Here is a 13,478-nt window from a genome sequence, read left to right as displayed (position 1 = left end):
TGTTGGCCCATTTTCAATCTTTCGGTACTTCCCTAGTATCCAGTGACTCCCTCAATAATTATTGATGTAAAAAATTATTCTGCCTAAAGTAATCCAAAAAGTCTCATTTAACTTAATCCCTCTCCTGCCTTGTATCTTTTGATCAGTTTTGTCTTGTTTTTGACTTCCAGCTTAATGTTCTTATATTACGGACTGACTCCATTTTATTTTATTCTCTCCCCTTTTTTGCTCTCTGCTGATCATGACGTCTTTCTTTTATTTCATCTTGAATCTATTCCTAAAATACAGTCACCATGGAACCACTGACATTAATTGTGCAAAGTATGGTGTGACTGGTGCCACACAATTCCTGTGCTTTACATTTCACAATACACAAATGGGAGGAATATCTACTCTCTGCCAACATTTGCAATTTTTTTAATTCAAAAAAAAGTCTTGTTGCATGGCAAGTGAGTTCAAAATCATGCTGGTGTGATGGGCATTAAAACGTGTAGTGTTCGACTACCCTTTAGAAGAAAGCCTTCAGTGATCATTTTTATGTGCCTGGTCGTAGCACAGACGTAGCAAGAAAGATTGCCGAGGAGGAAAGTTAAAAGTCTATCACAGCACTTTACCAATAAAGCAATGCATTGTCATGTTAGTGCTGCAGTGTGCTAAGATATCTGCCATCAGTGTCACGCAGTAGCTGATGATTTTGATCACAATCTCAGTTTTTAAAGAATAATATAAGCTGCAGAGGAAGTTCAACGAAGAACATTTGCTAATTTAATAGGAGAAAAGCTGATCAGAGAAAAATATTTACAAACTACTGTGGTGCCAAATAAATCAGTGGAATATGTCTGGAGTTGCACAAGGGCCTCACACCAAATACCAGTGATTTAGTCAGAACTTTGTTTGCTTCTAATTATTTTCTCTGATTGCCTCAACTTCCTAAAATAAAAAGTTTGTTTTGCACAAATGCAGATACATGCCTCACCCTGGAATGTGTTGATGTCACCACCTGTGGGTTCAGTCGGAGGAGCTGTGGCAAGAGATGTTCCGCTCCTTGGCTGTATCCTAGTTTGTGTCAGCATTTGATCAATGCAAAGTATGAACCATCTAGCCAGCTTTCTTATTGTTGTGAAGTTCGTTTGGACATCTTAAAGAGTGCATGTTGGAAACATGTTTAACTCTAAGGTGAGAAAGAACTTGCATTTGTATAGCGCCTTTCATGACCTCAGGATGTTCAAAAGTGCTTCACAGTCAGCTATTGAAGTGCAGTCATTGTTGTAATGTAGGAAACGCAGCAGCCAATTTGCACACAGCAATGTTCCACAAACAGCAATGAGATAATGACCAGCTAATCTATTTTAATAATAATGTTGATTGAGGGATAAATACTGGCCAGGACACTGGGAGAACTCCTCTGCTGCGCTTTGAATAGTGCCATGTGATCTTTTACATCCACCCGAGAGGGAAAACGGGGCCTCAGTTTAACATCTGACCCAAAAGACAGTGCAGCAAACCTTCAGCATCGCATTGAAGTGTCAGCCTAGATTACGTACTCAAGTCTCTAGAGTGGGACTTAGGCAAGAGTGTTACCACTGAACCAAAGGTAGCCAAAGTATATCAGGACTTAAAATGAACTTTAGCTGTGGCTTGAAAGCTTTTTAAGGTGAATTGGCACAACAGATAATGATTCAGGTTTCACAATTCTGGATTGTTGTCTGTCTCTTTGTTCAATTCTATTTTCAGTTTAGGTGGTTTTATGGTCATTTCAGTTTGGGATAAAATGGATCAATTGTGGAACTGCTGTGACAATCCTAGAAATCACAGGGCTCTACTGAAGTGTGTGACTCCTAAATGTATATTCCATTTAGTCCTGCATTCATGCAAAAACAAGACTCCCTCCCCATTTATCTGTATATACATATTATATTTATAATAGAGGAGGCTCGTCAGTGCAGTACTGAGGGAGTGCTGCATTGTTGAAGGCACCGTCTTTCAGATGAGACATTAAACTGAGGCCCCATCTGCCTTCTCAGGTGGCTGTAATAGATCCCATGGCACTAGTCCAAAAAGAGCTGGGGCGTTCTCCCAGTGTCATGGCTAAAATTTATCCCTCAACCAATACCTAAAACAGGTGATGTGGTCATTCATCTCATTGCTGTTTCTGGGACCTTGCTGTGCACAAATTGGCTGCCACATTTTCTACATTACAGAAGTGACTACACTTCAAAAGTACGTCATTGGTTGTAAAGTGCTATGGGACATCCTGAGGTCGTGAAAGGCGCAATATAAATGCAAGTTCTTTCTTTCTTTCTTGTACATCATCTCAATTCCTACTTCCCTCAGCATTCAGTTTGTGTTAATGGCCAGTCTAAAATATAAATAGATATAGACCAGGAGCGTTCAACGTTTTGAAGAGATCCGTGTGCCACAACTAATATGTGGGCTGTGTATGATTAAATCTCTTTTGAATTAGGCAGAATCATGATTAAGCACCATGTCCAATGCCCAATCTATTTTACATTTCTTGTATTCCTTGGATAATATAATTTCCACCAGACGGCAAGATATTTTTTAAAAAACAAAGACGGGAGTAGAATATTATGGGGCATTAGTAACATTGAATGCATTCCTCTTTGGCATTGCTGAGTGATTTTGCAGTAATCTGGCCTCCCAAAAATCACTGACTGAAAGGAGAACCAATGGCACTGCTGTCTCCAGCTCCGAACTCATCTGCAACATACTGCAAAGCCTCCCTGCGGGGGAGGGAAAAAATACTAATTTGCAACACTTGCTACTGGAATGCTGAATTATTATATGGAATTGTTTATATCTCCGCGTCTTCTGCTACAACACATACTGGATTTCTTCTCACATTAAGCCAGTTTCCGCACTCAGTAGCTTCCTGATGATAAAGGGCATAGTCTATTTCTAATATAAGCATGGAATGGTTGGTATTCTTTATCAAACTGTCCTGTTTCTAAACCAGTGCCAGTCACTGCTGAATCTGCTGCTTGCTGGCTCGGTGAACCATATTGAGAAACATGCTGCTGTTAGCCCTGAATTTGCACAGGAGCCCTGGTCTTCTTCTCCATGATCCAATGCTATGGTTACTAAGCAGCAAACTACGATGGTAAGAACATCAAAAGTCTGGAGAGAAAGTGGTTCACTGTTGCAAGTGAGAGATTATCAGGTGTGCACTCGGAGGCTCGCCAGTGGTATCTGATTTATTCCCCGCCAGATCAGTTGTTCTGCCAATAACTTTTCAGAGGGCAGTATTTTTTTTTATAAGCTCTTATCTCTCTCGCCTGTAATTCACTGCTGGATGTGAGAGAAATCAGATCTTATTAGGAGTGGACCATTTTTACTTTAGAAGAGTGGCTTTGTGGATTGTGTTGTGTCCAGAAATTCGGGTCGGGAGCTTCCCGCGGGTGCAAGCCCCCGACCTGCACTTACCTTGCGCGCCGGCAGTTGAGCTGTAGGGCCCCGTGGAATTCCACTCCAGGGCCTGGCCCAGCTGCCGGCGCGCTGTGCTTGCGTGTCCCAGGGGCGTAGTTAGTGCGATGCGTCCCCTGGGATCACGTGAGCCATGGGCAGCCAATCGGAGGAGGGAAAAGCCCATTCATAAGATTGACAGGAAGACCTGTGAAAACTTATGAATACTACCGGCCCCAAAATAGCAGTAAACCTTCAAATAAATTTTTAAAAAACATCACACTTTTTAAATAAATTATAAATTACATTAAATAACTATTTTAAACAACTTAAATTTTTGAAAAATATTTAAAAATAATAAACCTGTGGAAAAAATGTTTCAATTTTAATTAATTGACCACTTACCTTGTAAAAAGCAGGCCTTACGCCTGCTTTTTAAATGTGTAAATCCTGCAGGCTTAACCTCGTGTGAAAACCTGCAAACAAAAAACTAAGTTCAAAGCGCACGCGCAGCCTCCCCTGCACGCGCGTTCGACCTCTGAACCTCTTCGTTCAGAGGATCGGAAGTGCCGGTTTCCCGCGCATGCACAGTGCATGCAAGAAACCGGCATTTCCATTCGGCCTACGGGCGAGTACCCCGTGCGTACTCACCCGTGGAGAGCCGAATTCCTGGGCCATGTTGGACACCCCAGTGCATGTCTAGTTCATCCTGAATGCATAATGAAGTAATTCCTACTGCAGTAAAAGTTGATCTTATGTTCAAGATAGGTATGTTTACAAAAGGGAAACTATCCATTCAGTTGAGGCTCTCATTGATCCTATCGCATTGTTCTCGCTAATGGTTAACCTTGTTCTGCATTAAGCCTTAGACTACTGGAAGATTCAGGGAGATGAGCTGATCATTTTTGGAAGTTTTCAGCTCATGTGTGGGAGCAAATTTATCCAATACATGCAAGGGTTAAGGACATCCTGGGGACACTTTTCAAAATATACATGAATGTCATCGAACATACTCACTTTATAGCATTTTCAGTGCCTGGGGCAACTAAACACTTGCTCTTCCAGGAAAATATATTTGGATGTCACACATCACTGGATTTTGGAAGCCAGCCAGAGTCCACAGTAAGGATCGCTCCTTAAACAATAGAGCTGGAGTTTTGGTCTGCAATGGCTCTTTAAATTGAAAGTTTATAAACCAATGTTTTCATTTTATTGCATTCTTTGGGTAGGGTTGCCAACCCTCCTGGATTGCCCTGGAATCTCCAGAAATTGATGACTTATTTCCAGGACACTGCTGTAAACAACTCAGGAGAAAAATCACAGGGGCAATAAAAAAAGTGTGTGTTTTTATTTTAATTCTCTTTGAACACTTCTGTTTATTACTTATAAAAAATATCAGATAAGGGAAAAAAGACTGTTTGACTGATGGTCAAGATCATCCAATCGGTTAATGCAGAGGCTGTTCACTCTCCGATTGTTTGGGAAGATGGCGTGTCATAAGGACGGACATTGGCGAGAGTGTGGGGGCGGGGAGTTTGGAGTCAGGAGGTTATGTAATGACACTTTCAGGACTAAGTCCAACCAGAGTTGGCAACCCGATTCCTGGGTCACAGTGCACTGGTTTTCAGTTTCCTAATCAATATTACAGAACTGCAGGGCACGATCTCAACTGTGCTATTTGTAGGATTGGAGTCCTGCCAGATTCGAATAACTTCCGACTAAATGTTGTACCAACAACCTCAGAGGAGAGAACTGCCAACAGAATTTCTTGAAACCAATTAATAGATGTGGTCGAGCAGCTTCCCGGTCACAGTCCCTAAATTCAAAAGCGTTTTGCATGGTTTGTCATCACTGGTAATAGGTAATAGGCAACGGCTGAAGAAAAGTACTGGGCATCAAACTCAACTCCTATTACACCGGAATTTTTTTTTCCCCTTCCACTCCTGAAATGGTGCCCGCAGATCTCTGGTACCTCACTTGAGTGGCCAGCCTTCATGTGTGAGATTAGCAGCTTATTTTACTGTATGGGGGTGGGGGCATTTCAGTGCTATTTGTGATATCTTTGTGTCTACTCCCAGTTGCAAACTAGCTATCAAAGACTAACACTGCAGAGAATTCGTGTGGAACTTCATTGTTAGCTTAGTGTGGTGTGCAATGTGGAATGATACTGAACCATTTAGAACAGAAATACCCTAGGTTTCGTCACTCATCTGTGCTGAGTTCAGTGATCGTGGTTGGGGAAGAGGAAATGGGTTTTGAGATTTCCCATGTGGGCATTACATGAGGACTTGGCAATTGAAAGTGCTCACCAGGCTGCCTTTTCTGCTATAGATCGAATATGAGGCTACAGTGTGTAAGGAAGAGACAAGGCTCTTCATTGGGAGGGTGCGCTGCTGAGAGCTGATTGAAGCACAAGGCAGCTAAAATGAATAAGAAAGCTCTAAACTGGGGATGAAAATGGATTAAAGCACTCCGCAAAAGTTCTTGCATTTTAATCAGTTCAAATCCTCCAGGATTAAAATCTGAACGTTAAATGCCGTAAACCCTGAAGTTAATAAAGTCATTTTTCAGATCAAAGGACTATAGAGTGACCAGGAAAAAGAAAAGAACAAACTTGCATTTATATAGCACCTTTCACGACCTCAGTACTTCCCAAAGCGCATTACAGCCAATGAAGTACTTTTGAAGTGTAGTCACTGTTGTAATGTAGGAAACGCGGCAGCCAATCTGCTCACAGCAAGCTCCCACAAACAGCAATGTGATAATGACCAGATAATCTGTTTTGGTGATGTTGATTGAGGGATAAATATTGGTCAGGACACTGGGGTTAACTCCCCTGCTCTTCTTCGAAATAGTGCCATGGGATCTTTTCAGTCCACCTGAGAAAGCAGATGGGGCCTCGGTTTAACATCTCATCCGAAACAGGACTCCTCCGACAGTGCAGCACTCCCTCAGCACTGCACTGTAAGCCTAAATTTTTGTGCTCAAGTCTCTGGAGTGGGACTTGAAGCCATGACCTTCTGACTCAGAGGAGAGAGTGCGACCCACTGAGCCATGACTGACTCTCCGACACCTCCTCCTACCTCCACATGGACCATGACCCCACTACTGAACATCAAACCACCGTTTCCAAGACTGTCACTGACCTCATCTCCTCTGGAGATCTTTCTCCCACGGCCACCAACCTCAGTTCCCCAACCCCGTTTCTACCTCCTCCCCAAGATCCACAAACAGGACTGCCCTGGTAGACCCATCGTTTCAGCCTGTTCTTGCCCCACAAAACTTATCTCTTCCTATCTTGACTATCTTTTCTCCCCTTGTCCAGTCTCTTCCCACCTACATCCACAACTCTTCTGATGCCCTCCGCCACTTTGACAGTTTCCAGTTTCCTGGCCCTTACTGCCTCCTTTTCACCATGGACGTACAATCCCTCTACACCTCCATCCCCCACCAGGATGGCCTGAGGGCGCTCCGGTTCCTCCTTGAACAGAGGCCCAACCAGTCCCCATCCACCACCACCACCCTCCACCTGGCTGAACTTGTTCTCACATTGAACAACTTCTCCTTTGACTCCACTCATTTCCTCCAAATTAAAGGTGTTGCTATGGGTACACGCATGGATCCTAACTATGCCTGCCTTTTCGTGGGATATGTGGAACACTCTTTGTTCCAGTCCTACTCGGGTCCCCTCCCTCACCTCTTTTTCCGGTACATTGATAACTGTATCGGTGCCGTTTCCTGCTCTCGCCCTGAACTAGACAATTTCATTCACTTTGCCTCCAATTTCCACCTCACCTTCACATGGTCCATCTCCGACTCTTCCCTTCCCTTCCTCGACTTCTCCACCTCTGGGGATAGGTTATTGACCAACATTCACTACAAGCCCACTGACTCCCACAGCTACCTGGATGACACTTCCTCCCACCCCTCCTCCTGTAAGGACTCTATTCCATTCTCCCAGTTTCTCCATCTCCGTCGCATCTGCTCCAACGATGCCACCTTCCACACCAGTGCTTCCGACATGTCTTCCTTTTACCTCAACCGAGGATTCCCCTCTACCGTGGTTGACACGGCCCTCGACCGGGTCCGTTTTATCTCCCGCACTTCTGCCCTCACCCCTGCCCCTCCCTCCCGGAACCACGATAGGGTTCCCCTTGTTCTCACCTTTCACCCCACCAGCCTCCACATTCAACGGATCATCGTCCGCCATTTCTGCCACCTCCAATGTGATCCCACTACCAAATGCATCTTCCCCTCCCCTTTCAGCATTCCGTAGGGACCGCTCCCTCCGCGACACCCTAGTCCACTCCTCTATCACCCCCAGCACCCCTTCCCCTTCACCCGGCACCTTCCCGTGCAAGCGCAGGAGATGCAACACCTGCGCATATACCTCCCCCCTTCCCACTGTCCAGGGCCCCAAACACCCCTTCCAGGTGAAACAGTGATTTACTTGTACTTCTTGCAATCTAGTATACTGTATTCACTGCTCACGATGCGGTCTCCTCTACATTGGGGATACCAAATGCAGATTGGGTGACCACTTTGCGGAACACCTCCGTTCAGTCCGTAAGGGTGACCCCGAGCTTCCGGTCGCCTGTCATTTCAATTCACCGCTCCATTCCCACTCAGACCTCACCGTCTGCGGCCTCTTGCATTGTTCCATGGAAGCTCAACGTAAACTGGAGGAACAGCACCTCATCTTCCGATTAGGCACTTTAAAGCCTTCTGGACTCAATATCGAGTTCAACAATTTCAGATCATAACCTCGGCCCCTATTATATTTTTATATTTTTTATCCACACTTTTGGTTTGTGACTTTTCCTTTTTTTCTCTCTCCCACATGGCAGCTGTCTTTCACTCTGCCAGCGCATTTCACACTTCATCTAGAGCCATTGTTTGTTTCTTTACCTGTCCTATTACTATCTCGTCACACCTTGAATATCTCTTAATGTCTCTTCTTTCATCCCCTCCCCCATTTCCCAGCCCCCAAACTGCCTTTTAATCTGTTTCATTTCCTGCCTTTTCTTCTCAGTTCTGTAGAAGGGTTTCGACCCGAAACGTTGACCCTGTTTCTCTCTCCACAGATGTTGCCTGGCCTGCTGAGTTTTTCCAGCGTTTTCTGTTGTTATTTTTGACACTGATTGTTATAATGATTTCAGAACAGAGCAATCATGATTGAATAGATATGTCTGGACTTACTACCAATATTGTAGATTTTATAAATTAGAGAGAGTACATTTTTGGAGGCAGGGCAGGGAGGTAAACCAACTGGCGATGAAGCACGCGATCAAGTGTCACATGATCAAATCACCAGGAATACATCCAACCAGTGTTGGCAAACCTCCCCAGACTCCCAGCTGTTTCTCCACCAGTTGGTCCCATTTCCGGTCACCCCCTAAGTGGGAGACAGGCTCTGTGATGTCACCGCCTGGCACAGAGCCGAGGCTTCTCCACAGCAGCAGCTGGTGACATCACAGGGCGGGAGGTGGAAAGGGGCGCTGCTGTGCCGAGAAATTTAAAGGGCAAAGTTCTCCGCGTTGTTACCAGCAGTACTCGGGAGATTCATGCCCCAGCCCGGGAGGTTGGCCATTCTATATGCAAGTCTCTCTCAGCCTGAGGCTAGTTAACCATAAGGCCCTGTTAACAAAAAATTCACATAAAAGTGCATCTATAATCAGAATCAAGAAAAAATTGAAAAATATACTCTTAATACAAACAATATGGATTAAACTATTTTACACCCACATGCTTTAGTTGGAAAAAGAACACAAAATTGCTCTAAAGGTTTGGTGTTATGTGTTTTTGTGTTCTTTGTACTGGAATTTACATTTTATCCAAATTTATTTTAACAACAGCAAGTCTGCAATGTGTGTTAACAGTAGCTGGTGTTAGGTGATGCTGATGAAGACTCTAGTCAATAAGTAACTAGTAGCTTTTCACTGCAGTTTTATATAAGCCCTGAAAATGGAAGCTGCTCTTCCACTTAAATGAGTCACTGTGAAGTTCTTTTACAATACAATGATGCTTCTCTGTAGGGCGATAAAGGCACATTCATCCCAGTTATTGTAGGATCCATTCCTCCTCCTCCCCGACGGTAAAAATTGAACGATGAAATATAAAAACCCAGAACTGCAGAGCCCGCAAAAAGGGCTCGGCAATAAAGGGTTAATTCAAACATTGTAGCCGAAACTACGGCTGGATCACAGACAATCTAAAATCTGAACAAGAACATTTGCATATTCATGTACCTTAAGGGGTTACATTGTTCACCTTGGACCATGGTATCAGTGCAGGCCTCGGACAAGGGGCCGGGCCTTGAACCATTTGAATACTCATGCTAACAGAAACCAACAACTTTGCATATGCAGTCACTTTGGGAAGGTTGCATTGTCAGAAAGGTATCTCTAATCAATGGACAATACGAGGGACAATTCATACATTTTGAAACGGCCATCGTATGCTCAGGAGGGGGCCAGGAAATGTGTTTCAAGATTGCAAGTTGGTTTTGGTTTAAGTAAAAGATCACTTCGAGGACAGTGGTGTGGGAAGCCAATGGCAGAACAGCGAACAGAAAGATTCGGGCCTACAATCAACTCCAAGAGACAGCCGATCAGGAGTGGTGATTGTATGTTTCAGTCAAATCATAGAGGGGGCTTTTATGATTGAGTCTAAGTAAGTTTGAGAGTTTCAGTCAGATCACAATAAGGGCTTTGTGATTGAGTCTGGGTAACTTTATATGTAACAGTCAAATCGCAGACGGGTTTAACTGCGTCATATTGTGTCGATGCAAATGACCCTTGCATAGGGGTTTGTATTTTGGGGTTGTTAGCCATACTGGGGAAGTAATTGTGTGTGTGTGTTCAATAAACAAACGAATCAAAGGTTGAGCCAAAGACCTGTGCCGTGTGTATTTTGTTCTTATAAATCCTGACGTCCAAGAACTGTGTATAACGGGAGACCAGTATCGGAGAAAACAACTTACATTATACAATAACTGAATACTAGTGAAAAAAGTGTGTACCACATGGGCGTTACCATGGTAGCATCCATTGCAAAAGTAAAATTACAAAATGGCTGGCCCATCTTTTGTGGAATACATTGCACGACTTTTATTATTTTTCCCATCCAACTACAACAACTTGGCAGCATCACCAGAACAGAGCATTTACACTGGGAACAGCTGTGATTTATGTTAATAGCACAATTGGAGTAATATGCAGCAACTAAGGCTGGCCAACTTGCTTCTGTGATGCAGTGCAGGTATTTCTAACTTTTGGTGATGGTGTAGAATGTGTAATATCAGATCAGCTGCCCATTATACACACAAATTCAATGTAAATGGAAATCGTGAGTGAATAAAGAAATATGTTTTATGGAAAATGGGTAAAACTCCATCTCACAAGATCGGAAACTATTCCAATCCAGTCCACTACAACAGCAGCAACTACTTGTACTTGCATTGTAAAATTTACGTAGTAAAATGTCCCATCCAGTCTGCTAGAACCATTCCAATCCAGTCCATTATAAACATTCCAATCCAGTCTACCTGAACTATTCCAATCCAGTCCACTAGGATCATTCCAATCTACCAGAAACATTCCTATTCAGTCTACCAGAACTATTCCAATCCAGTCTACCTGAACTATTCCAATCCAGTCCACGAGAACCATTCCAATCCAGTCCATTATAAACATTCCAATCCAGTCTACCTGATCTATTCCAATCCAGTCTACCAAAAGAAAGAAAGACTTGCATTTATATAGCACCTTTCATGACCACCGGATGCCCCAAAGTGCTTTACAGCCAATGAAGTACTTTTTAAAGTGTAGTTACAGTTGTAATGTAGGAAACGCGGCAGCCAATTTGCGCACAGCAAGCTCCCACAAACAGCAATGTGATAATAACCTTTTGTTATGTTGATAGAGGGATAAATATTGGCCAGTACACTGAGGATAACTCCCCTGCTCTTCTTCGAAATAGTGCCATGGGATCTTTTACATCCACCTGAGAGAGCAGATGGGGCCTTGATTTAACATCTCATCTGAAAGACAGGCCCCCCAACAGTGCAGCACTCCCTCAGCACAGCACTACACTGCAATGGAATGTCAGCCTAGATTTTTGTGATCAAGTCTCTGGAGTGGGACTTGAACCCACAATCTTCTGACTCAGAGGCAAACGTGCTACCCACTGAGCCACAGCTGACCAGAACTATTCCAATCCAGTCTACTAGAACCATTCCAATCCAGTCTACCTGATCTATTCCAATCCAGTCCACTAGAACCATTCCAATCCAGTCTACCTGATCTATTCCAATCCAGTCTACTAGAACCATTCCAATCCAGTCTACTAGAACCATTCCAATCCAGTCTACTAGAACCATTCCAATCCAGTCGACCAGAACCATTCCAATCCAGTCTACCAGAAACATTCCAATCCAGTCTACCAGAAACATTCCAATCCAGTCTACCAGAAACATTCCAATCCAGTCTACCAGAACCATTCCAATCCAGTCTACCTGAACTATTCCAATCCAGTCTACCTGAACCATTCCAATCCAGTCTACCAGAACCATTCCAATCCAGTCTACCAGAACCATTCCAATCCAGTCCACTAGAACCATTCCAATCCAGTCTACCTGATCTATTCCAATCCAGTCTACCAGAACCATTCCAATCCAGTCTACTAGAACCATTCCAATCCAGTCCACTAGAACCATTGCAATCCAGTCCACTAGAACCATTCCAATACAGTCTACTAGCACTATTCCAATCCAGTCCACTAGAACCATTCCAATTCAGTCTACCAGAACCATTCCAATCCAGTCTACAAGCACTATTCCAATCCAGTCTACCAGAACCATTCCAATTCAGTCTACCAGAACCATTCCAATCCAGTGCACTCAATACATTCTAATTCAATGCACCAAAAGCTCACACTGATCCATTTAAAGCTTCAATTTATCCCAAAGGTTTTTCTTCCTACTGATCTTTGCGAGTTGATCTGCAGTATTATTACAGTCCACAACTGAAATGACTGTAGTAGAGACAAAGCAGCTATCCTGTAAACAGCACCCAGCTGTTACAAAGCACACCACTCAGTCTATATTTTCCCGTCTGTAAGGTTCACAAAATGCAAATAGCACTCTAGCAGCGGGACAAAATAGTGAGAGAATAAAAGATAGCTGAAGTAACTCTTACCGATATTTACTTTCCCTCATTTCAGCAAATGTTTACAAGGTGGACACAATCCCCAGTCACTGCAGGAACAATGACCCTCTCTGCTGGATTTCTTCTTCCTGCTGCTTGCTGAGGCGTAGTAAGATGAACACTAAGCCTGATATATTCAGGCTAGACAGTTTCTGAACATTGCGCAAGGCTGAGTGCAAAACTGTGACAGTCAACACTGCCAAGAAAAAGTTGTTGGGGGGGGCACGGGGGTGGGCAGGGAGGATCTAGTTTGGCAGAAATGCACTGAAAGAATTCAGTATTATATAAATTCATTTCATATTTAACATTAACAAAAAATATATAATCAGCAGAGAATGTAAGGAATGTTTACTGCCAGAATATTAAAAGTAAAATTGAATTCTAAGCATTGCAACATGTAATCAGTTAGAATGTGATATCTATCTCTTTTTTTTACAAAGCATGTGCCTTACAATGATTCTTACAGAGTAAACTCCCACTCAAAGAACTTGGTTTGTACTTACAAAACTGATCACAGAAAGCAACTTTAGGTCTAGTCCAGAGACCAGTTCTCAAGACCAAGCCGGAAACTGCTGGATTCATCAAATCAAATCTGCTCTTTCATTTACCTGATTATCAACCTCAGAGACCAATAAAAAGCAGTCTAATAAAACACAGGAATGCTTGTGCTAAATACTGTAAAAGGAACAAATTGCTAATGTCGACTCTGAAGTAAAAACAGAAAATGCTCCAAACACTTAGAGCAGGTCAGCATCTGTGGAGAGAACAGACAAGTTAATATCTTAGGTATAACACTTCATCAGAATCGGAATACTTGTGCTGCAGCCTCAGTCAATTCTTTTAAGGCTG

General features: G+C 43.3%; 1 protein-coding gene across 2 annotated transcripts in view; it reads right to left on the bottom strand.

The window, feature by feature from the left end:
• tub (TUB bipartite transcription factor) overlaps positions 1–12,751 on the bottom strand; it is a 337,777-nt gene extending 325,026 nt beyond the window's left edge. Inside the window, exon 1 of one of the 2 annotated variants that reach the window (XM_086007914.1) lies at positions 12,621–12,751. In XM_086007914.1, the coding sequence (XP_085864040.1) occupies positions 12,621–12,640 (20 nt within the window). In that variant the 5' untranslated portion in view covers positions 12,641–12,751. The remainder of the gene's footprint in view (positions 1–12,620) is intronic. The other variant, XM_086007913.1, reaches the window with a different exon arrangement.
• Between the last annotated feature and the right edge of the window lie 727 nt (positions 12,752–13,478).

The sequence above is a fragment of the Somniosus microcephalus genome, chromosome 15 (assembly GCF_052327205.1).
Source record: "Somniosus microcephalus isolate GS21.2 chromosome 15, FLI_Smic_1.0, whole genome shotgun sequence".
In the NCBI taxonomy this organism is placed as follows: Eukaryota; Metazoa; Chordata; class Chondrichthyes; order Squaliformes; family Somniosidae; genus Somniosus; species Somniosus microcephalus.
Note: the sequence above shows the minus strand (reverse complement) of the source record. Positions and strands in the feature narration are given on the sequence as shown.